Consider the following 24,491-nt stretch of genomic DNA (forward strand, 5'->3'; position numbering starts at 1 on the left):
GTGAAACCATGCCATGTGAACAACACCGAAAACAGCAACAAAGCAAGTAAACGGGCATTAAAACACCCTCAGATACTGACTTGGAACTGTTTACTCACAGGACTGCAACAATACACCGAGATAAATACCTGTCATTTATTTGTTCAAATCTTTCTTAAAATCTGAGGTCAGTAAAATACTCTGTGCTCAGTCCCACAAATTCTGAGTGCTGGTTCTGGTGTGATAGATAGCTGAATTATGAATCATCACATATATGCCAACACCTGTCTTTGTAGATGCTTTTTAAAGTTATTGAAATTTCAGAAAAAATTTACAGGTAGGTCTAAACATGAACAAAGCTAACAAATTGTATTTAATTCATATCCATTAGATCTTCATATCGCTAGTAACCCTTTTGGCAGACACCCATGAAATGCATAATAAATTACTTTTGTTCCAGTAAAGGAATTCATTTTCTTCGAAGATTCATTTAGCAGTAACATTTCAGAGCATTCTAAGCCAGATTTCTTAAATTTGGCCATGTTTTCCCGTAACATTATTTCATGTTTTGTGACAATTTGTATATTCTTACAGAGGCACGGGGGATGGGGGGGGAGACTGCAAAGAAACTGTAATCTACAGAAATGTTGTGTTCTAAGATGAAGCCTTCTAACCTGAGGCTATATGAGAAGGCTTATGACGCTGCCCACACTTATTCCCGACCTAGTATTCTGACTTTCAGGTTGTGATAATGAGTCACTTATTAAATAAACCACAGTCCTGTGATAAATTGGGTGGACAAATATAAACTATTTAAAGAATGATACAGTTGTGCTGTTTCCTAATATACACATAAAGGCACTGGATATTAATGTAGTGCAATGCATTTCTAAGTACTCCTCACCATCCTCCCCATAACACACAGGCCTGCGCTTGTGCGCGCGAACACACACACGAACACAGGCACAACACAAAAAAAGGGAAGTCTGGAAAAGGCCTTGAGATCAAAATGAAAGTATGTAAACTTCACATGCTTACACGTTCCTTGCCAGGTTGGCGTGTGACTTTCACAGCGAAGGCCAATGAGGTCAGACAGGAACGTTGAGTTATTAGAAGGAATTGAAAGAAATCGGGAGCCTGGCACATCGGGAGCGTGAAGATAAAATGCCAACAAAATATTTACGTTTATGGCTTGTAGCAAGAGGCAAGTGGGATGTTAATAACTGGGTGATTGGTCAGCTCCCTGGGAGTGGTAGCAGGCCGGAGACCTCAGTTCCAGTCCCGGCTTCCAAACGGGCTGGTTTTGTGACCTTATGGAGTCACTCTGGATCCTGGCTTATAAAGGAGGCAATAATAACACCTATCTGCAATGCTCTCACAGACCCTTGCAGGAGACTGACGACTTTTTAACTTTCTTTTTATTCATTTAGAAAAGAGTATCATGGACTATAAACTCTGAGAGAAATAGACACTTGCCTATTTCTCGATAATTTCATAAAAACTAACTGTAGGCAATTGGGACATTCTGAAAAGTTACACCTAACTTGACACTATTAGATTGAAACCGTTAGAAGGATGTTAGTACTGCAAACTTGTGTTTGATATTTTTAAGAGAGATTTTTAAAAGCACATTAGGGACATCAACCACAGTAAATTTCACTACCTGTTATTCTTTTATTACCCTATTAACACAGTCTTTGTACTAAAATACATTTTTTATTTAGAAGTACGATATCGATGAGAAAATTTGTATACTGTATTTGGTCGCAAGCAAATCACTTCTCTGGCACCATTTCCCCACCCGTTTCTGCATGATGATTTCTCATGCTCAAATTACTAATGAAAATTGATCAGATTTCCTTAAGAAAATATTTCTTCTCTCTAAAGATTTCAATATCATATAATATCACGTATTAATTTAGTATGCCATAATGATAACAGACTGCCAGAGCTGGGTCCAAAACCAAGCCCTGCCTCCTAACATGTACACCACCTTGGACGTGTTACTTTGTTCGGAGTCTCACCTCCTCTGCCCCCAATCAAAAATGGAGATAAAACACCATATGTAGAGTGATAATTATAAATGAAAGAGAAAAGGTACCTAAAACACCTGACACGTAAAAAGTACTTAGAAGCAGGCTTCTGCTTTGCTATGTCCAGTATCTTATAAATGATGAAGCATGGAAAAGGGAGATCTTCTCAGAAGCAAAAGTACAATGATAAAATGCAAGACTAACACTAATGCCCAGCTCTCCTGCAACCTAAGGACACCTGAAAATATTCAGCTTCAGAGATGACATAGGGGTGCCTGGGTGGCTCAGTGGGTTGAGCGTCCAACTTGGGCTCAGGTCATGATCTCACCGTTCAGGAGTTCGAGCCCTGCATCCAGCTCCGTGTTGACAGCTCAGAGCCTGGAGCCTGCTTCAGATTTTGTGTCTCCCAATCTCTCTGCTCGTGCTGTCTCTCTATCTCTCAAAAATAAATAAACATCATACACACAAAAAAGAAGTGAGCAGTGGGGCGCCTGGGTGGCTTAGTCGGTTAAGCGTCCGACTTTCGCTTGGGTCATGATCTCGCGGTTCGTGGGTTCAAGCCCCGCGTTGGGCTCTGTGCTGACTGCCAGCTCAGAGCCTGGAGCCTGTTTCATAGTCTGTGACTCCCTCTCTCTCTGACCCTCCCCTGCTCACGCTGTCTCTCTCTCTCTCCTAGAAATAAATAAAAAACATTAAAAAAAAATTTTTTTTTTAAAAAGAGGTGAGCAGTAATTTTTTGTCCTCTCCAGGAGCCTCTAGAACCAGAACTGCTCTGCCGAGTCCAGTTCTTCTAGGGAAAGCAAATCCTACCATTTTGTATGTCCTTCATGAATGTACCTTTCAGCTACCGAACTATTGTAGAAATAGTTAATAATGCAGGAACTAATATTTTATGACCAGTCATAATGCTGTAGTAAATCCAGTGTGATCTAATTACTTGGAGGAAAAGGCAGTGGAGTATAAATTGGTAATAAAGAAGCTACATGACTAACGTGGTGTGTTCCGATTTGTGGCATAGGATGCAAATATTAACACATAAAATCTACAAATAGAATTTTAAATATTAACCATTAACCAACAAAGTACATAACCCTTCTCCAGAAGGCCTTAAAGATGTTAATTGTTGCCTTAAGATGTTCTTCAGAAGGACATCAGATATCCTAATGAGTGTCAATTCCTAAATCTCAGCTGTAGCCACAAGAACGGGGGGGGGGGGGGGGGGGGGGGGGTCGGCACATTAACTCTTTCAAACCACTTGCAGTCCAAGATTTAGCATGATGCAGCTCAGAAGTACTTCTTCTGATAAGGTTGCTGAATAAAGTTATTACCAAGGAGTGACTGCAGTTGGGAAACAGGTCTAGTTAGGCACCTAGCATCCCAGAAGAATAAATGAGGCAGGAATGAAGACACCTATTTTGTATCAAGTAAATGACCAAACAGCGAGTAAGGCCCCCACTGCCAAAGGCAGAGAACCAGCCAGTGTCAAATCTAAGATGAGGTCCTTGCCTCAGTCTAAGGAGGTGTGCCTCATCGTGGACGTTGTCTATTACCAGCAGCAAACCACAGAGGTGAGGAAACATTTCCTATCCCCAACACACCATGCCTAATATGTCTCCATTCAGAGAAAGATTCACCCGGCAGCCACCACAAACTGCACAAACTGTCTTGCCCTGAGAAGCCCTGGGGACAGGAAAACTAAACCCCAGGCCTATATTGTATGCCGCGAGGCCAGTGCATGTCACTAGCTCCGAGGAAGGATTTTCCTAATGACGAAGGGAAACCCTGCTTGTAAAATGTACAAGCAGGACCACGTTAGCATTTGTTTACTTACATCAATTATCAAAATACTCCATTAAGAATGCTTTAATTGTCGGACTCCAGCACCCAACATCCAGAAAAAGAAACACATCTGTCACTACAGTTGGGGGCTAGAGAAAGTCCATCATTTGGAAGTGATGGCACCTTGGGCCCTACTAAAGGCAGACTTTATATTGATTTGAGCCAGTTTCAAAGGTGTACTTGCACTCACTTCACCAGCCCCATCTCCGGCCTTTGGCTCCACACCCCACACTCTGTGACACTGGCCACTAAAACTATGTCCTTGAAGTACCACAGATACCCACGCTCTTCCTTCTGGAAAGCTCCATCCCAGGGTGTCCCCTGCAAAAATCCTACGCAACTAATTCAAATGTTCTCTGTGAAGCCGTTTCCAACTCTGAGGTTGAATTAACGGCTCCCTCCTTTCGATTCTTCCCTACCCTACTGTGTCATTCCTTTAACACATTTCCACATCTAACCAGCAGTGAGATCTATCTACACCTGCTCCTGACCAATACCACCACATTCTAAGCAACCTGAGGCCAGATACCTTGTTTTACTCAATTGTGAATAGGGCCTCTCATAGCACAATATTGTTGAAATGGAATAATGACCATACAGCAAGGATTAGTGAGATATAGTTCATCTCCATTTATTCTGACATTATAGAATTAATGATGAATTCAACATTATATTTGAGTTTTAATATAAACTTAAGTAGCTTTTAATATTTAAGTAGCTTTTATAATAATTTAAAAATTACTTAAGTAGCTTTTAATTTTTTTAAGTAATTCTGCCTACAGAACTACCTCTAAGCAGGTAAATATGTTCAGTAATTTCTTATTCCCAGACATTAAGTCTTATTGCTAATTTCATCCCCAAATTACCCCTTCCTGTACCAAAGGAAATTAAGAGAGATACTTTTGATCTATAAAACTTGAGGATAAAGTTTATACATATGTACAAAAAATATATATTATATATTTAAACGTATACCTATTACATATACATCATATGTTTTATATATTAAGCATTTTCCAGTTTTGCTAATTTTTAGCTACAAGTCATGGTAGGATATTTATAGACATTAAATTTTATTTGGAAATTGCTAATAGAACATGTTCCCTTATTTCTCTCCTAAATAATAAAAAACAAACTATAAAATGTAATTTAGTCAATAAATATAATTCAGTGAAAGATTTAAATATTCTTACAATTTAAATATTCTTACAATCCAGAGATTGTAATAGTCGACTATTTAAGTCGACTAAATACATATTTTTCAGTAAACCTACAGGTGTAAAAAAATTTTAGCATGAAAGACTTTTCTTGGAAAATGTATCTTTAAGTTCAAAAGGCACAAAAATCAATTGTCTACCAAAATTTAACACATTTCTTAACAACACAGGAATTCCAAAGGAACAAGACAGGAACTATGTTAATGCTAGGCTGCCTGGTGGCCAGCCTTCCTGATCTCAGAGAAGAAACACTGCCCTCCCTCTACCTCTAACACATACACACCACACATACAAAACCTACATCAAAAGAAACTGAGTCGTAAGGTAGCTGTGTCAATGATCTGATGACCATCAGAAGGATTGTCTCCTTTTTCCAAGAGGTCTCGTTAAAACAAATTAGCAACAAGGACATAAAAAGCTAAGACACTGTAGCTATATGGCAAATAAGGAAAGAAAGGAGGCTTCGGAGCACTGCAAACATGATTTCTGTGGCACTTAGACTCTTGTCAAGAAAGAATGCCAAATGCTATGTGCTAGGAAAATCTTGCCTACTCCTTCACTGCTGCTGGGGAGGAAACCCTGGAGCCTTTGCTCCCAGACAACCTCCCTCCCTCCAGAATACTCAGCTCCTGCCAGGCTAGCTCAGGAACCAGCCATGGGGACCTGGTGTCCCCACATGAATGTGCCCACATGCAAGACAGGGCAGGAACACCAAGATTTAAAAGGAGCCTGTTAGGGACGCCTGGGTGGCTCAACTGGTTAAATGTCCGACTCTGGATTTCAGTTCAGGTCATGATCTCATACTTTGTGAGTTCGAGCTCCACATTTGGCTCCTCTGCCCTGACAGCTAGAAGTCTGCATGGGATTCTCTCTCCCACCTCTCTCTGCCCCTCTCTTGCTTACAGAAGTGCCTTCATGCTGGCTCTCTCAAGCGCGCTCTCTCTCTCTCTCTCTCTCAAAATAAATAAATTTAAAAAAATAAAAGGAGTCTGCTGGGAATGTGTATTGCTCATGTCCTACACTTTCCCAGAGGGGAATTAAAAGGAACAGCAGGATTGATGTGGACCTTTGCAACGCTGACTTCCTCGCTGTTACAGTCATTAAGATGGACAAGCAGTTACGTTGCACTTACATCCCCTGTGGCCCCCAGTTCCTGTCTTCCACTGAAGTATGCCTAGGATTGCCCTTTGTTTTGTAGCTCTGTTGTCCCTATTAAAGTGAAATAACCCTGGACTACTAACTTCCACCACTTGTCAGCCACAGGAGCCACTGGAGATCAGTGAGAAGGACCCATCATCAAAGGAGCCCTCCAGGGTGCTGTGTATTAGTATCCGGAACACTATAACATTTCCTTCACCTGTGGCACTTCCCCAACTCCTAGAAGCATCTAATCCCAACACCAGCTCCCTCCAACATCACAAACTTTGACCAAAATGGAAAAAGGGCACATCATGACATGCTTCTGACAGCTGCTCACAGAGGCTCCCCCCCCCCCACCCTGCGTGGTCCTCCTCACAGCAGCTCCCCCAGCCCTGGCTGCACACAACAAGACTCAGCCTACCCTGGAAGGCTCTGAAGGTGCTAAGGGACCACTGAGCACACACACTGGCACTCTTCAGCAGTAACCTGGGGAGACCACTCAGGTCTACAACAATTATTCCTGGAGAGGGACAGTTTCCAAAGACAGCCAGCAGACTGGCTTCTGTCCCCTAGGCCTGGTTCCCCACAAGAGCCATGTCGGGTAGGGGCTGCTGGAGACATCCGTGATGGAGAGATGTCTGTGGAGCCCAAGCCAGGGGAAGTGAATCCCTACAGGGGGAAGGGAGGAGGGCAGGCCAGGCCAGCTGGGAAGAGAGGGGGGAGGGGAGGTGGTTGCCTGGGCTCTGCAAGCTGCCCGAGGTCACATGTCTGCAGCCCACACGGGCGGCTCCCTCCAAGGCCGCACGGGCTAAGGGAGTGCTGGGGGCTTCCTGCGCAAGACTTTGCAGGGAACTGCTCTCACACCCACCGACCTCCACAGTCCTTACTGTTCTGCTTCCTGGTCTCTAGCAGGGAACGGAGTAGGCCTCTGAAGGACACTGGCCGGCAAGCCGCCTCCAGCGTACTGGGCCTCACGTGAGGGATGCCAGCTGGAGCGGCCGGAGGATGGCGGCAGAGCTCCCGAGGTCCCTCTTCAGAGTAGGCCACTGACTTCCCACTGCTCCTCCCCTGGAGGACAACTGATCAGACTTGCAAATGGCCAGTTTTTAAACTGAGTCTCACACACACACACACACACACACCCCATTAAAAAAAGGGGGGGGGGGACCTGGGTGGCTCAGTCGGTTGGGCATCCGACTTTGGCTCAGGTCATGACCTCATGGTTCGTGGGTTCGAGCCCCGCATCGGGCTCTGTGCTGACAGCTAGCTCAAAGCCTGGAGCCTGTCTTCAGATTCTGTGTCTCCCTCTCTCTCTGACCCATCCCTGCTCACACTGTCTCTATCTCTCTCTCAGAAATAAAAAAATAAATAAAATAAAAAGTAAATTGAGTCACAAAACCACGAGAGCAAAATGAACTCCATTCACTGTGGCCCCAAGCCCCCAAAGCCCCCAAACACCTGTATTTCTGTGCCATTCAGCATTCACATTTGGCTTTTTCCATGCTTAAGGTCACCTTAACAAACAACAGTGACCCAAAAGTGGCAGCGATCTTCATTTCAGCTGGGAGAGCCTGACATCCTCGGCTACTACCCCAGTGCTTTCAAACCCCAGACGCCGTTTTGCCCCATGTAGCTACTACGTAAGTGCAACTGAAGAAAAAAGAACATTCTTAAATAATCTTTGTCCTTTCACTTCTGCACAGGTAACTGTTCTGTTTACCAGTTTAGACCCTTAAAATTACACCTAACCCTTCTGTTAAAAAAAAAAAAAAGACATTATACACCAGAGTCCACCTTCATAAAGGCTAGAAACGCTCTTTAACATCTATCTACAACAAAAACAAAAAGCAATGGAAAGGCTTTTTGCCTGTGAAACTCAACAGACTTCTTGTGTGATTAAAGCAAAAAGCAAAAGCCCAAAAGAATTTGGGATGGAGGACGAGAAATATCAAATAAAATTTTAAGCAGCCTAAAAAACTTTTTTCATGGTTCCTGTTTGCTAGTTTAAGCCATTCAAAATACGACGCAAAGAAAACAGCTCATTGGTTCCCAAACCCAGGTTAGAAGACACCTCGAGGGCAGCAGTTTCGATTTCACCTGGGGCGCTCACTCAAAAAAAACTACAATTTTCCAAGCCCCACCCCCAGAGACTCTTGACTCAGAAAATCCAGGGTGGGGCCCAGGAATCTGTAGCATTTCAAAGGACCCCAAATAGGGTGAAGCTAAATGTAAAAAACAATTACTAAGTAAATGGGGATTTTGTTGCTGGTGTTTTGACTTAAACTAGTCTCGGTGTAATCCTTAAAATCACCGGGACATGCTCGCTGTTCAGTCCTGCGGCCCAGATCTCACCCACTGAGGTCTAGGGTGAGGCCGGTCATTTTTTAAAGAGCATTCCAGGTGAATATAGGAAATACTGGGGTGGGAAGGTGCTCAACACTTGAGAAGAATGGAGTTTCGGTCACAGCTTTACAGAAACCATGACCTTCACGAAGACCATTGCATCCCTATGCTCAGGGGCAGGAATTACTCACAAACAGAATTTCGCCCTGGCTTGTGGCAAGGCTGAAATAAGTCTGGGTGCAATGAAGGTGGGTTAGAAGAAGGCAAGGAAGGAGGGCAGTGGGTAAAGGAAGACCGGTGAATACAGAAGCAGCACGGCATACACTATGATGACCTTTGCTTTGGGGAAATGATTTTACTTAAAAAAAAAAAAAAGGGGGGGAGGAAGGAAGAGAAGAGAGAAAGGAAAAAAGATGGAGTAACTACGATAAGTAAAAGCAATTTAAGTGTCATTGCCACTGAGATCTAGAAAATCTCTGACTCCTGGTTCTCCTGGTCTACATTAGAAATATGTATGTATAGCAGCTCAGATAGAAACTTGGAACTAAAACCCCGGAAAGCACTTCAAACCAAAACGTCTTGCTTTTACTTGGGTTAATTTAACCATAAAAATGATATAGATCTTAATTAAGAGGTTTGTAAAGTACTTAAGTTTGTCATTCTGTTGACATTCAAATGTAATCTCCTCTAAAAACTATTCTTAGGTATCAGCTAACTAAACCGAACTGTTGGTTTAGATTATTGTACTACCAGATAAGATAAAATTTGAGATAATAGACTAGAGAGCAAGAGCAACCCACTAGCTTAGAAAGAGTCTATACTGGGTTAACACTTACCCCTGAGGCTGTCGGTTGTGTTGTAGGGGAAGTATTTTTGCTGCAATCATCTGAGTTAGAAGATGTGGAAGTTGGAGTCATAGGAACAGAATTATTGCTACTACCTGCAAGTCAAAATTAACCTCATAAATATACACATACTCTACTGTTCAAGTTAGCAGATACTTTACAATCAAATAGCATTTTATTGTATTTACCAGAGCAAGCCTTTGACTTATTTATGTTCTTAGGTTTTCTTTTCCTGGTTTGAATTCCCTCTTTTTTCATAGCAAGCGGTCGAGGCACCTAAAAAAATATTCATATAGGCCTTAAGTTTAACATCATATGGAAGAAAACGCAACTTTAAACTAAAGACTCAATATCAGTACTGAAAGCCCTCATTTATAAAAGAAGCTGGCATGAATTTCAGTACAATTTTTATACATGCTCACCAGATTCCAACCTGGACAAAGACTACACTTTCCCCATCAAATGCAGATTCCCTCAGAGAAAATGGAGTGACTTGCCAGGGAAAATTTATTCCTTCAACTTACTGTTTATTGTTTTAAACAACTTCAATTACAGAGTAAAACCAAGGAGTACACATTTTTATTTTAAAGAGATCATGTGTTGTTCTCTTCCTTCTACACATACAAGGTTAATTTCCTTTTTAAGATTCATGTGTTTATAATATTTCATGCTACCCTTAAATGAGTAACAGAATGTTGCTAACTATAACTATCAAATATATTATTGCTCCTTTGCATAAATGTGCTTGATTGCATTCCGAAATTTTTAAAAGATATAGTTATCATGCATTTCTAGTTGGTTCCGTGCCTTTTTTTCTTTTGAGTAGCATTTTTAAAAGGCTACCACCATGTTATCAACTCTAAATTGCACTCTTCCACATGTTAGTATTTCTAAAATTGAGATGTCTCACAATGGATGTGTGACAGTTCAATCGGTAGTATTTTTGTTTCTTACTGGTATGTGAGATAATAGTTCACATTATAATTAATAACATCCTAAATTCAATAACATGTATGTAAGAAATCAGATTTTTCACTTTCATCCCCTCTCCTTGGCTGATTTTTTCATGACTAAAACCATGTACAAATAAGATCCTAAACATGAATATGCATGAGCAGAATACACGGCATACCCCATGGAGTTTCATGTAGAGTCCACAAGCATTGCACACAGGTTCGCCCTCGGCATTTCTGCGCCACAAAGTGGTGGTTGTGGTGTGGCAGTTGGCACAGGACAACCCAAGCCGCCGGGAGGAAGGCTAAAACGTAGCACAAGACAGTAAATGTACAGATATAAGTGATTTTATGTATATGCTACATACATCCACGAAGTGTGTTCCTGTCATCAATAAGCAGGTACTTTCATTATAAATAAAAAGTCCCTTGGGAAAAGAATTTGAAGGGATGGATTGACCTTCCTGGACCAAGAAACTGGAGTTTTAGGTGCAATGCTCCATCTCACGTGTCTGGCTGGTTTGCTCCAGCATATTAGCGTAGATTATAGAGTAACCAGAACACAGTCACAATGCTGGCCAATAACTGTGCTCACTGTTGTCAGAGGTCTGAGACAGAAGAGTCATGAAATGTAATCACAAATCACAAATGCCTGCCAGTGTTCTTAGGTGGGCTTTGTGCAGTCTCCACTTCTGGAAACTAGAGATAACCAGGTCTATTTCTTGGATATATACAGAGAAATAACCCAAAGACTTTAGAAGGGCCTACACATATTGTACACTTGGATATAAAGAAATATAGTTTAATACATCTTATAATTACCATGGTTGCCTGCTGCCTGACTTTTTGTATTATTCATATAACAAAGGATAAGCAAATTTTATGGCATTGTTTTAATGCTGGCATTATCTTACATACAGTGATAGCGATATATTTTCTTTAACCTCTCAGTACATACAATACCCCACTTTTGTTCATACAAAGGACTAAATGGTATTATCAAAAAGGGCACTGTCATTCTGGTTTCCATGTTTCCTTTATGCCCAGGACATCCATAAAGAGAATTCATCTCGTCTAAATTATTATGTGAGTTATGAAGAGAGTTAAGCTAGTATAAGTTCCTCTCCAAAATGCCAAAATCTAAATTTGTTATTAAATTACCTAGAGAGGCAACTAAAAAACAGTGCCATGACTTCAGTAAAAAAGCTGTGAAGAAGGGAAATCCAAGGACCAAAATAAGTTGAAAGTTAACAGAATCTGGGAACTTAGCTACATCGATTAATTGCAGAAAAGAATATAGTTTTAAAGAATGTATAACAAAAATATGAATTGAGGGTGTACTGAATATTCAGATGAAAGGACAGATTTTTCAAATCCTTTGCTGGCAATTTAAAAGATAAAACTAAAATTTTGCATTTACAATTCACATCCTATTGCATTACTTTAACATTATTCTCTAAGACACAAGTCGTAAGAACAGAGAGACATTGGTAAGCCTCTTAGCACCACATTTTTAAGAAGTCAATGCTAAGAAAAAATAGATTTGACTTTTGGATGAAATGAATACGCCTGGCTGACGAGCCAACTATTTGGGGAATTGCTTTGCTAAAATGATAAAAACACAGAAAACCTTACTCATCAGGGTTTCTTTCTTTCTTTCTTTCTTTCTTTCTTTCTTTCTTTCTTTCTTTCTTTCTTTCTTTTCTCTTTTATGGTTAAAATAAAATAATTTCCTAGGAGAGCACTCCTTTCTCTGTGTAAATGTGAAATCAGTAAACTAAGGACAAGAAGGTTCATTTTATAAACAGGTCATTTATGACAAGTTTCCAGTGGAATTTGAAGCCAACATGAAGTAAACTTGTTATCAGAATTTGCCAATATGACAAAGAACTTTATGACTGTCAACTGCAAATCATAAGTGAAGCTAGTCTCCATAAACATGTAAAATGAAGGTGAGTGGGTTATAAAAGTTCCTTGTAACAAATGATCTCAGTTATATTCATCACTGACAAGGAATTCGAGTTACACCATAAATCTCTTATTTTGCAATATATTACAAGTTCAAATTCACAGTGATTGGTTCTGTACTGCTGGCTAAACAAACTCGGGTTTAACATTCTGAGAACTAAGCTAGATCCATCAAAACCATAAATAAGAAACCCACGAGAACTAATTGATGAACACGCCCTTCCATTGGTATCATTTATAACCCACTTACAAAGCACAATGGCTGACCTTGGTCACTGCCAAGACACCTGCCACACAGAAGGAAAACTAACAGATTCAGAGATGTTAAAAAAATCTTTTCTGCTAACAGTTATTTTTACCAGTGAGTATGCATAATAAATGGCACTATCTAAATATGGATATTATTACAGCAAATTTAGAATGCAACCAGAACTGAAAACGGCTACTATTTTACCCAGTATTTCCTTCAATCTCAATAAAATGTCATCTGGAACTCAACTAGTACTCAGCTCAGTGTGCCTTTCAAAAAAAAAATCAGTTTCACTGTTCATACACAGAAACAAGGTACTTCCCTGGATTATTTTCTGGCCACCACTTTTACTTTTTTTAATATGATGCATAAGAAATGAAAACCATAGGGAGTCCGATGCTAAAGTTAAGGATCCTCTTTGAAGATGAGATTGTAAGCTGCAGGAGGTTGTAACAAGTTTAAGGTACATAACGCACATTAAATTAACCTCAGCCACTTTATTTTAAATGCATTAAAAACAAAACAACCATAAAACTAATTGCTTCTGTTTAAGGTGTCAGACTTCCATTGTGATGCAATTTCACCCTAATCTATTTAACACAAACAACATGTGTAGCGTTTGTTCCTGCTAATTAGAGTATAACAATTAAATAAATTACTTGGATACTTAAGATGTCTGGCATCTCACTGTAAAATATTTTACTTTAAAAGGTATTAAAAGCCTGAGTGCTCGGTTAAACAAATGTTAGCCTTACAGTGGGGCCTGTGAACACTTACATTTATTCTCTCTAATCACTACAGCAGTAAATGCCCTCTCCTAAAACCACACCTAACAATAAGGGATTCTTCCCTGAAGAAAATCAGAATTCCCATAATTTAAAACATAGTTAAAAATGTGTTTGGACTGGTGAAAATCCCCAACTTGAGAAGAACATAAGACTGCACTTTTCTCTCAAGTTCTACGTAGTTTTCTGAACAGCCAGATTTCAAAATAATAAAGGTTAGAGTAAATTTTCATCAAACTCAAAGACAATCCAAAAGAGGGATGGAAATGGGGGCTAAAATCTTTCTCACTCCCAGGAGAAGAGGTAGAAAGGACCCAAAGGTATAAGGAACAGAACCAAAGGAACCCAGAATGAGGCTGCGATTGTCATATTCCATGGAAAGGTGAAGGGGTACAAACGAGCACGGTTTTTCCAGAATAAAATCGAAACCATACCAAAGAGTACACAGAGAAAAAGATCTTCCTTCATCTGACCTAGTCGATATACTCAGGTTTTCTCCCCGAAGGTTACCGTCATCACTAATTTCTTGTGTATATCCCTCCAGAATTATTCTAATGGAATGTACAAGTACATCTAGATTTATACAAATACTGACTTTTGTATACTTTTAAAATGGTAGCTCCCTACACCTTCCCCCTCCCGCATTTATAGACATCATTTCCTAGGTGTAAACGTGGTGAAAGGCTGTCTCCGTTCCCCAGACGCTGGTTTCGGGACGATCTCCCCTCGGGCTCCCGCCGGCGAGCGCTGAAGTGGCCGAGGAAGGAAGGGGGCGGCTGGGTTCCCGCGCTGGGGCAGACCCCGGTGGCCCCGGGCCGCGCCGCACCTGTGCCCGAGAGGGGCGCCCGGGGCGAGCCGGGAGCGCCCGGGCCGCAGGGGAGGGCGGCGCTCACACTCACCACGCGCTTCTGTGGCTTGATGAGGGGCCGGCTGAGGCCGTTCATCTTGCTGTAGAGGCCGCAGGCGTTGCACAAGTAGTGGCCGGTACCGTCCCGCCGCCACAGCGGCGTCTGGATGGAGCCGCAGTTCACGCACTCGCGGCTTTCAGGCAGGTCCTCCAGCAGGTCTGCGACGAGAGCGGGGACAAGAGCCCGGGTGAGGCCGCGCTGCACCCTCCCCTCCCCGGGGTCCCCGGAAGACCCCCGGGAGCCCTGGCCCCGTGCTGGCGACGCGCCCGCCCGCGCCCTTCCCCACGGATCTTTCTGTTCGGCAGCCAAGCCAGGAGCCGGCTGTGGTCACTACTGATCTGGTTCAGCATTTGTCCAATCCTTCTGCAGCCCTGGGAGTGACCAGTAAAACCCCAGGAAAGGAGCAGGAGACGGGGCTGACGGCGGAGCCCGAATCATCCGCCTGCGTCTCCAAGGACCTCGGAATTGAGATGGGCTGTGGGGAAGTCAGCTTGGGTCCCCTGACCCCTCCTTTCCGGCTGTTCCCAAGCGTTTCAAAACTGAAATCTATCATAATAACAGTGTGCCACTTGTCAAACCCAAGCAGGCTATACAGTATCAACACAGATCACTGAGCCCCGCACCAACCCACAAATATCCTGGGTCACAGTAAGGCCCAAGTAATTTTTTTATTTCTATAAATCCCAAGTCATTTTTATTTAAAGTATGTACTGTATCTGCCGCCCTTCCTTTCCTCAAAAAAAAAAAAAAAATAGACAAGTGAAATGAAAAATACTGTTCTTGAGCACTTTATCAATTAGAAAGTGACTCAGGTCTCTTAAGGGGGAAAAAAGACACCATTAACACACAGAGATAAATGTTAACTTTTATGTTCATGCCACAAGGACCGAACACTAAAATATTCTGAGTTCCACGCAGGTCTAACTGTGTCTATCTGAAAAATTTCTACAAACGGTTGATATTTTTATCGATTCAAACATTATTAAAACTGTTTCAGTGCTAAATAAAACTGTTTCCTATTTTCCGACACTAAAACTTCAACTTATGTAGTCTGTCTAAATTGTGTTTATGTCATTTTGCTATTTGGGTGGTTTCCGGTATTTACAACTAACCTAAACCTGTTAATAACCAAAAAAAAAAATCTTGAAAATAAATGGTTGAGCATTTATTACTTCAGCTTAAATTGATTAAATATGAATGTATAAGTATTATCTAAAATTAGATAAGAACAAAAACAAATAAAATCAGATAGGTACTTATTAATTAAATAAGTACTTTTAAAATAGACTATAAAAAATAAATATATCCTTCTGTTTGGGGTTATTTATAAAGGGTTTATAAAGGGTTTAAATGTCTGAATTTGGATTTCTTTAAGAAGCATTTCTGAATCAATTTTTAAAATAAATAAACATTACATTTTAAAGCTTTATTTGAAGTTGTGTGCTAGCAAACCTTTCTATTCCTTCTCATTCCCAAGCAGTTTACAGCTTGTTTCTACCACTCTACTTGTAAAGATATTTAAATGTGTCTTTGGCATGAATACTTTTTAATTCCATTAATACTATTTATCACCCTCCAAAACAAGTCTCCTTCCTCCTCCAGAAATAAGTTTAAAAGAAACTAGCATCCTACATAACTAGAGTTCAAAGTTGTCATGGGGATACAGCAACTTACAACACATCACAAAGATTTATTCTTCTCCGCTGTAAAAGCCACTATTGACTACGGTAATCAGTAAAATGCTCAGGACTTCAAGGACACTGAAGTTAAACAAGGTATTTGTCTTGGTTGTTGACTTTAAAATGTTACCTATCAGAGACCCTCTCGATAGAGGAGCGGGGCATTCCCTGGAGAACCCAGCCCTATGCCTGGCCTCCCTCCTTTCCCCTGGCTGGAAACAATAAACTCCCAGAAGACAACGTGAACACTCCAGGTAAATCTCTTTAGTCATCTGAAAACCCAAAGACAAAACTTAAAGTCCACTTTGGATAAATAAAATTTCCAAAGTTTGTTTATTTTTAATTAAATCAAATCTACAGCTCCCATTTTCTCCCTACCTCTTACCCAGTAGCTACAATCCTACAACTAAAGTAAGAAAACTTTTTTTTAACAATTACAAAATCTGATTGTGCTAGACATCCATTCATTCATCAGTTTCCCCACCGCTCCCCCACCTCCATCATCGTCTCCTAAGACGATGGCTTTGGGATCCCCTGGAGAGAAAAAGGCTCTGGGGAGAAGGGCACAGCCAGTGAATGTCATCCCAGGACCCTGAGAATGGAAGACAATTCAGACAGAGCCTAGGAGGGCACTGGGCTCCAGGACATCCAGAAGCGATGTGAAGACTCACCCCAGGACTCCCTATCATCTACCCACCAGCAAAATCAGGGAGAGGTGTATGGAACAGGTTCCCAGAGGCCTACACGCTGTGTAGGTTGAGAGAGCTCAGCACTCAGGTTTTAGCCCTGCTGTTTGCCCAAATCTAATAAAGAGTGCCTTCAAAAATGGTCTGTTAAAAAAAAAAAATCAAAGCAGAGAGGCTGGGAATCTAGCTAGGAAGCTGGGAGGAGAGGGTTTGTAGGTCAAGGTTTCTCTAGGAAGAGAACACCTGTGAAGACAACCAAAATTAGGTCTTTTGCCTCCCCCAACCCTAGACTGGGCTGATTCTCAGTAGCTTCCTGACTTAAAAGACTCTATGCAAAAGCTGGGTGTTCCCAAGCCCCTTTCTAGCTTTTGGTTGCTGTTTATAACATACTCTGAATCTACGGAAGATTTTTCTAACTTTGCAATGTCCTATCCAGGAAGTGAAAACTTACTGAAAGGATGAGCTAGGTTTAAAATGAGATTTGTAACTCGCCTGCTATTGTACCCTACTGCCTCTGAAAAGCTTTTCTATACAAAATAAGTTTCTTTTAACATCCGAAGACTCCAATGGTGTCTTTTGGACTACTAGTCTCAGTCTTGTGAAATGCTGGAAGACTAGGGGAGAGGGACATGGAGAGAGCGCTAAGGTGTGTCAGCATGTTAAGTAGAGCTGCAGGATCTAGCTCCCACTGCGTTGCCCCCTCCTACCCAACTCAGCACACTCTTTCGGATTCCCTGCTGGATTCCCGACAGACAAAAGCCTCACTCTAACCACCACCCCTCCTTCCCGTGCTTTGAAGACTCCTCACCTCCCAGTCTCTCAGCTTCCCCAGGGAGCCAGCCATGGGTCCCTATGCCGAAGAAAGGGTGACAGCGCTCTGTCTCAAGTCTCTACTCAACAGGGCCCTCCTACCCACTCTACACTGTGGTGAAGACAGTCTCCAGGGCCAGCTTCCCAGAGCAAAGAAGAAGGAATCTTGAGACCAGAGTCAGAGGAGGTAGAGAAAGAGAGGAAGGGCTTATTACCAAAACGCCCGTTGCCCCCTCCCAGTGTTACCAGGAGGGCTGTCCAAGTCAGATCCTTCACTTTCAGGCCACTGCCATTTCCAGTATGTCTTTTGAATACAAAGTTGCCGATTCCTCACTTGATCCCAACTAAGTAGAGCCCCCAAAAGACTTGTCCCAAAATTGAGCACTGAGGCTCCCAGGAAAAGCCCAGATCTGGGGTGTGAGGACACCAGATAAGACAATTTAAGCTGACCTTCCTCCTGCCTTTTTGCCACCTCAGTGGCTCCCACCCCTTCCCTCAAACAAACAGCCCCCCCCCCAAAGCTTTGTCTTAGGAGTCTGTCAGTTTATCAAACAGGTTAAATACAGAGCGAGAGACCTGTAAAAGCACCACAAAGGACCCAGAACACAGAAGCAGCTGAGAACAGAAGCCAGGCAACACAGTTCATAACTTCCTCTGTTTGAGCAGAAAACTTCAAAATGGGGTGTTTCCAGGTATTTTGACAACTGTGTTTTCCCAGTTCACTCCAAATTGTCCCCAGACACTGGAATGAAAGTATGGGTGGCATGGAAAACTGGTGAAAAATCAGTGGGCTGAACTCTGGAGTAAGAACAGATGTGGGAGCACCGGGATCCCTGGGTCACTGCCTGGAAGACAGGGCGGCAGCCCCGGGCAGGGCGGCCCGGGTCATGTCAGGCAAAAGGGTCCCTCCACCAGCTTTCCCCACGACAGTCACAAGCTAACCAGCCAGGTATCCACTCTTCTCTCCCTCCCACTGAGCGGAAAGCCAACTTGGTCCTTCGGTCCTTTCCCACGGTGGAGATCTTAAACACTCCCCTTGGGGAAGACACAATTCGTCACCTCTGGAGAGTTGAACTGTTTTTGAGGAGAGAGTGAATCAAGTGTCGGACACTCTCCCAAACTTACCCACCCCCATAGAGTCTCATTCTTGCACTTTGGCAAATTAGGGTCTGTGGCAGGTCTCAGGCCCCACCAGTTCCTTCCCCGTCCTTTTTTCCCCCCAATTGTCCACCCCGTTCACGGTTCAAGTCCCTCGAGCTTCTCCAAGGCACGGAGATGTATACGTGCGCCTAGTGTCCTTCGTGGAAACGAACGGAACCAATCCACAAAATAGAAGAACCTCACCAACACTGACAGACTGAGGGGTCCTGACAAAGTTCTGCAAATCCTGCCTGGGACCAGGTCGACAGTAAAGCTCTAAACACAAGGCCCAGGTCAACCAGCAGCTCCACGCCCCCACAGGCCCCAGCGCTTCAGGCCGCCAGGACCGCGGCGCGCCTCTTACCTGCACTGGGGCCCCGCGGCACCGGGAGCGGGGCGCCGGCGCGGCTCTGCAGGCTGTGCAGCACCGGGGTCTCGAAGGGTCCTGCGGGCCAGGCGGGCGTCAGCGGCGCACCCACGTAGGGCGAGTAGGGGTTCGGGTGGTGGTGATGGTGATGGTGGTAGGTCCCGTTCAGCGGCCGCGCGGCCGATAGCGAGCTGTACTGGTGCTCGCGGCCGCCCATGGCCGCCAGGCCGCCGCCGCCGCCGCCGCCGCCCACACCGCCAGCGCCCCCGCCACCGGCCGCTGCGTAGCCCCCGGGGTCCCGCGCCGCGCCGTTGGCCACTGGCGGGCTGGGCGAGTATGGGAAGCGCGCCGAGACGTGAGCAGCGGCCGAGCCCGCGCTGCCGGGCCCTGCGGCCCCGCCGCCGGCCGCGCCGCCCGCACCGCCGTACGGGGGGCTGTCGGCCGAGGCTTGAGGCCAGCCGGGGTGCGCGCCGGCGCCGCCCGCGTGGTTGGCGGGCCCGCTGCCCGCCCCCTGCAGGTACGGCAGGCCCGGCAGCATGGAGCCCACGCGGGTGGTGGGCACGTAGACTGGGGAGCTGGCTGCGGCGGCGGCGGCCGCGGCCGCGGCGGCCGAGTGCACGAAGCCGCCGGGCGCGCCGTCGTAGGCGGCCGGCCCCTGGCTGGAGAGGGCGGCGAGGGTCTGGTACATCTCCTCGGGCTGCTCGGGGGCGAAGGGGCTCAGCTTGGCGCCGCGGCTGGACCACAGCAGCTTGCTGGCGGTCGCCGCCTGGTCGAGGTCAGTGAAGAGCAGTAGGTCCTCCCAGCTCGACAGGGCGCTCCCGGGACCTGCGACCCCGGGCGCCGAAGGTCCGTGGGGAGCCCCGAAGGGGTGCGAGGCGTAGGGGCTGAGCAGCAGCGAGCGGGCCGGGGGTCCCGCCGCTGCCTCCGTGTCGAGCTGCGGCGTCCTGCAGTTGCTGGCGCCGCCGGGGCCACGCTCCCCACCCCGCGAGCAGCAGGAGGAGGAAGAGGAGGAGATGGGGGAAGGCGGCGTGGAGGGCTCCCGCGCTGGAAAGGCTCCGGAGTCGCTGGCGTCCGCAGCCGCGGCCCCGAAGCGCTTCGGCAGGCACCAGCCGCCGTCAGTCAAGGCCATCCACGGTCCGGCGCCTCTCCAAGCTAACTTCTAGTTCCTGAGGCGGGGTGAGGGGAGGCAGGGACGGGAGGAGAAATCAAAAAGGGTTACAAACGCGCAGGCCACACATCTCACTCCCACTGCCGTTTCTAGCTAATGAGATTTCTCAGATATCCCGTTTCTGCCCTGGGCGCGGGGATTGGGGAAGGAGAGGGGAACGGAGCCTCCGCCGGGTCCTCCCAGGACCGGGAGATCCGCCCTCCCTTGCCTGCACCGCTCGGGTCCCCTCTCCCTCCCGCCCACCCCCGCCGCAGCATCCTTCATCCTCGCGCGCCAAGATCCCAGGGGTGGCGGTGAGGCTGGCCGAGGTGTCCTTTCTGCCCCAAAGTGGTTCCCTCTCGGCCGACGACACACAAAAGAACTTTTTAAGTAGCTGTGCTGGCCGGCGCTGCCCTGTCCCGCCTCGCTACGCGCGCCCCTCGCGGGGAATGCCTCTCTGCGCGGTCTGCCCGCGCGAAAATCATTAGCGTCAGGAAGGCAACCTGCCCCCGAAAACGAAACCGCCGCCTTCTCCCACACTGGCCTTCCCAGAGCTTCCCGGACTACGCTTGACGGGACGCAACGCGAGCTCCGGAGAGAAGTGCAATTCAGCCCAGGGAAGGTGGGGCGCCGGGGCGGAGACGAGTCTCTGACCTTCCGGGCCCAGGCACTGCCGGCTGCCCGCGGGGCCCGTGTCTCACGCCCGAAACTAGTCCCCGTGGCACCGCACACCTTAGACACGGCTCGAATTTGCACCACCAGCGCAGCGCGTGCGCTCACGCCGGCTGAGCCACCCCCTCCCACCCCGCGGTCATCCCCAACCGCGGAAAGGCCAGACCGTTCCGGAATCAGACGTAGCGGGGTGGAGCGGAGCAGAGAAGGGGAGGGGGGAATGCAAGGGGGGGGGGGACGTGAGACCGCCCCGGGGCCGAGGCCACCCCAAAGGGGAGAGCAGGAAGAAAGACGGGGAGACTCGGAGGGAGTAGGGAAGGGAGGTGAACTGCGGCCGGCAGGGCCTCCTCCGAGCTGCTTTTCCAAATCGCTTCGGCTCACTGGAGATAACCATACTAAAATTAATGCCCACAAAACAGACCCGAGCTAGATAGCAAGAAAGAAGTCTCTCTGCCCGCCTGACTGCCGGCTCCCGCCCCTTTGCGCCAGATAACTCGGAGATAAGGCTGCGCGCAGATAAGCGCTTCAGAGCGAGGAAGACACAGCAGAAGTTGGTCCGCGGTGTCCCGGGAACCTGGGAGCCGCTACGGCCGACAGCGACAGTGGAAGGGAGACACCCTCCGAGCGGCCCGCGGCCCGCAGAGGGCCGCAGAGTCCGGGGCTGAGGGGCCCGTGACGGGTGAGGGGTAGGGGGCGGAAAGAGGGGAGCGCGAGCAAGAGAGGAAGCAGCCGAACCTCGGGTGCGCGCTGCGCATGGAGAACCGCCACGGCGGAGACCGCTCTTGAGCGCGGGGAGAGGCTGAGGGCGCCGGCGGGCGAGCGCGAGTCCGGGGTCTGCGCGGCGCTGCTGGTGAATAAAAAGGAGAGAGGAGGCGCCTCTTACTGCTCTGCCGGAAAACTGCAGCCTGCGCTCCTGATTGGACTCACCGAGCCCTAAACAAACAGCGCTCGCCGAAGGGTGCCAGGCTGTGGGTCGGAACTGCGCTGCGCGAGCAGCTGGGCGCTGGAGGTGAAGAGGAGGAGGAGGAGGAGGAGGAGGAGGAGGGAGTGAGGGGAGGAGAGAAAAGAGGGTGGGGAGGGGACCGCGCGCGGCGGGGGGAGGGGAGCGCGCCGCCAAGGCAGACAATGAGCGCCGCGCAGCCTGCGGGTGTGGGCCGAGCTGCTAGTACCTTCCCGGGAGTGGGGGCGAGTCCCTGCAAGGGGCGCAGAGTCCTGGGACGCCTGGGGAGGGACAGAGGTGGCGGAACGCCTGACCTGGCTGGCGACCCACACCCATCCGGCGGCGCAGCGCTTTCCTCCGCCCCCAGTTACACACGCACTCTTGAGGGCGGGGTGGGGAGGGGGGGAGCCGTTGGCTGTGCAAAGCCCCGCGCTGCCACCGCGGCGGGAAGGATGCGCCAGTTTTCGGGTCAACGTGCCCCCCAGAATGAGGGGGAAGTGCTTTGCTCCTCGGGCCTTCCTCGCTCTTCTGTCCACGTTGGAAGAGCTTTTTGTTGTTCTGCAGCTGTATGTGACTTACCTTAAACTTTCCCAGACCTCTTCTCGAGACCCTAGGGCTCGGGTCGTGGTGGCCATCGGGGATCGAGGATCCAAATACATGGAAATGAAGGAACTCGCGTGCCCAGCTCCCTATCTCTACCCTGCTCTTTAGAAACAGACCAAATTCCTAGGAGTTTTCGGGAGTTCACGTCTGCACTCACCAGCTAACCTTTGGGAACTTTTGATTCGGGGTCATGGTGTACGTAAAGGCTAGTCCCTGAAGGTGCGCGTGATGGCAAAAGGGATTCCACCCCAGTCGCGCCCCAAGATGCTCTCCAAGTTTTGGTGTCCCGTTTGCTCTGAGCTTATCCTGCAGAATTTCAGGTAAGTCTAGGATAAGTCATTGGGGGAGGGGGGGATCAACTTCCCTGGACCCAGCGGGAAATACCGCTTCCCCACCCCCACCCTCACATACACACCCCTTCTTCGCTCCCTCCAAATGGTTATCACGACTGTGTACAAACTGATACGGTCCTGAGCCGGCAAAGGGACTGGAAATGAACGTCGCAGGGTTATCAGTGCCGATCTGTCAGCAGCGAGGCGCGCGGCCGCAGGTTGGTCCGCAGCAGGAGCTGTGATATATGTCTCGCTCCCTTGGGCTCACAAAAAGATTTCTTCCGACAGACGTGACCCCAGAAGGCCGCGGAGAGAGAATTTTAACTAGGGCAGGAGGAGTTGCTTTGTGAGAATGGATTTTACAATTTTTTCCAGGTAAATCGAAGTAAATGATTTTCTAAAGGTCAGTCTCCCTGAAAGCATTTGGGCTCTTTTTTTTTTTTTTTTTAATTTTGTGTTTTTCCAGTTGGAAAAGGGAGAGGAAGCTAAGAGAGTTGAACGGGGGAAGGTAGGGGCATTGTAAAATATGGTTTCGAGAGATTGTGAGACCGAGTCGTTGAAAGTATGTTTCCTCTCAATAGAATAGTGAACTGTGAACCTGTGTATAGTACGGGGAGAAGGGGACATGGCCTGACAATGAGAGGGAGAAGGGCGCGGAATCGAGGAAGGCGAAGAGAATTCTTTTTCTTTTCTTTTTTTTTTTTTTGTTCTTCGTTGTAAATTGCTGCTAAACACTTCAGACTTTTAAATTGCTACTAAGACGGTCCATAAACCGTTCTCATCCGATTTAGTCACTTTTATTACATTCCTCTTTGCCTCCCCCAATCACTGTGGCGGTTCCCAGTTTCAGTGTGGCCACAATTTGGAAGGAGTGAAGGTAGAAAACTCTGGAACAGAGATCGGCGACCGGAGCAGGATTCAGGGGCTTTAAATTTTAACCTGGGTTCGATCGAATGGGACTAGCAGAAGAGTTGACCTGGCTTCCGCCTGCCACTTAACTGCGACTAGGGCTGCCAGCGCCTTTCTTTTGGGTTTTACGTGAGTTCCGACCAAGTTTTTAAGTAGACTGAGTTTTTCAGAAGCTCCTTTGTAAGCAGTAACAGAAACGTTGTGGACATCTGATTTTCTTTGGGTCCGACTGTTGTGAAGTGTTTCTCAGTTTTACTCTTAAAAGCAAAGGTTTTTTTTCCCTTAATTCATATTTCAGTGAGGTTATTTCTAATGCCGGCGAGTTTTAAAAAATGCTCTGGCTAAGTTAGATTCCAGGATGTGAATGGCCTCCAAGCCTGAGCCCTGAGAAGACCCAGACCCGAACCTGATTCCTGTTGTGTGTGTTTCTTTATATTAGCAAGTATGAAGGTGTCTGTGAATTTCCTTGGACAATAGCTAAACCGCCAGGGACCTTCTTTCCCCGCAGCTCCGCAGCAGCTGTGAGAGGGTGCGCCAGCCCTGGCACCGCTGCGACAGAGGTGAGCAGCAGGACAGACAATGACCGGCTCCACAAACGTGCGGTTTCTAAGGGCTCGAAAAAGGACCCGGCATTTTACCTTTCAGATTCCCAATCTCTTTTTAACATTGCCTAAAACAAGGGTGGGAGGTTGTAATTTGCTCCTTTGCACGGTCACAATTTTTAGACTAGTTTTCCAACTAAAGGAGAGAAAGGGTAGTAATAGTTTTTTTTTCTTTTCAGTTAACTTAAAAATAAAACAAAACCGTTTAACCCGTAGAGTTTATTCAGACAGCAAGCTAAGGCTGTCTGACACATCCAGTTTACCATTTCCTCAATGTATTGGATTTGGCCCTGGGGGAAACACCCCCGGAAGTAGTGGCACATTTTCAAAGTCACCCCCTAAGG

The 24,491-nt window shown here is 46.6% G+C and overlaps 1 protein-coding gene across 5 annotated transcripts in view; it reads right to left on the reverse strand.

Moving 5' to 3' along the window:
* Positions 1-22,000, reverse strand: part of GATA6 (GATA binding protein 6) — a 32,447-nt gene extending 10,447 nt beyond the window's left edge. For 2 of the 5 annotated variants that reach the window (XM_039218369.1, XM_039218384.1), the window contains exons 1-6: positions 21,497-21,748; positions 18,940-20,108; positions 14,252-14,418; positions 10,529-10,654; positions 9,585-9,672; positions 9,388-9,491 (exon numbers count right to left, since the gene is read on the reverse strand). In XM_039218369.1, the coding sequence (XP_039074300.1) occupies positions 9,388-9,491; positions 9,585-9,672; positions 10,529-10,654; positions 14,252-14,418; positions 18,940-20,071 (1,617 nt within the window). In that variant the 5' untranslated portion in view covers positions 20,072-20,108; positions 21,497-21,748. Of the gene's footprint in view, positions 1-9,387; positions 9,492-9,584; positions 9,673-10,528; positions 10,655-14,251; positions 14,419-18,939; positions 20,109-20,743; positions 20,827-21,496; positions 21,749-21,930 lie in introns of those variants that run through there. The other 3 variants (XM_039218370.1, XM_039218379.1, XM_039218376.1) reach the window with 3 other exon arrangements.
* Between the last annotated feature and the right edge of the window lie 2,491 nt (positions 22,001-24,491).

This window comes from Hyaena hyaena, unplaced genomic scaffold (genome assembly GCF_003009895.1).
Source record: "Hyaena hyaena isolate Hyena2069 unplaced genomic scaffold, ASM300989v1 scaffold_14, whole genome shotgun sequence".
Lineage (NCBI taxonomy): Eukaryota > Metazoa > Chordata > Mammalia > Carnivora > Hyaenidae > Hyaena > Hyaena hyaena.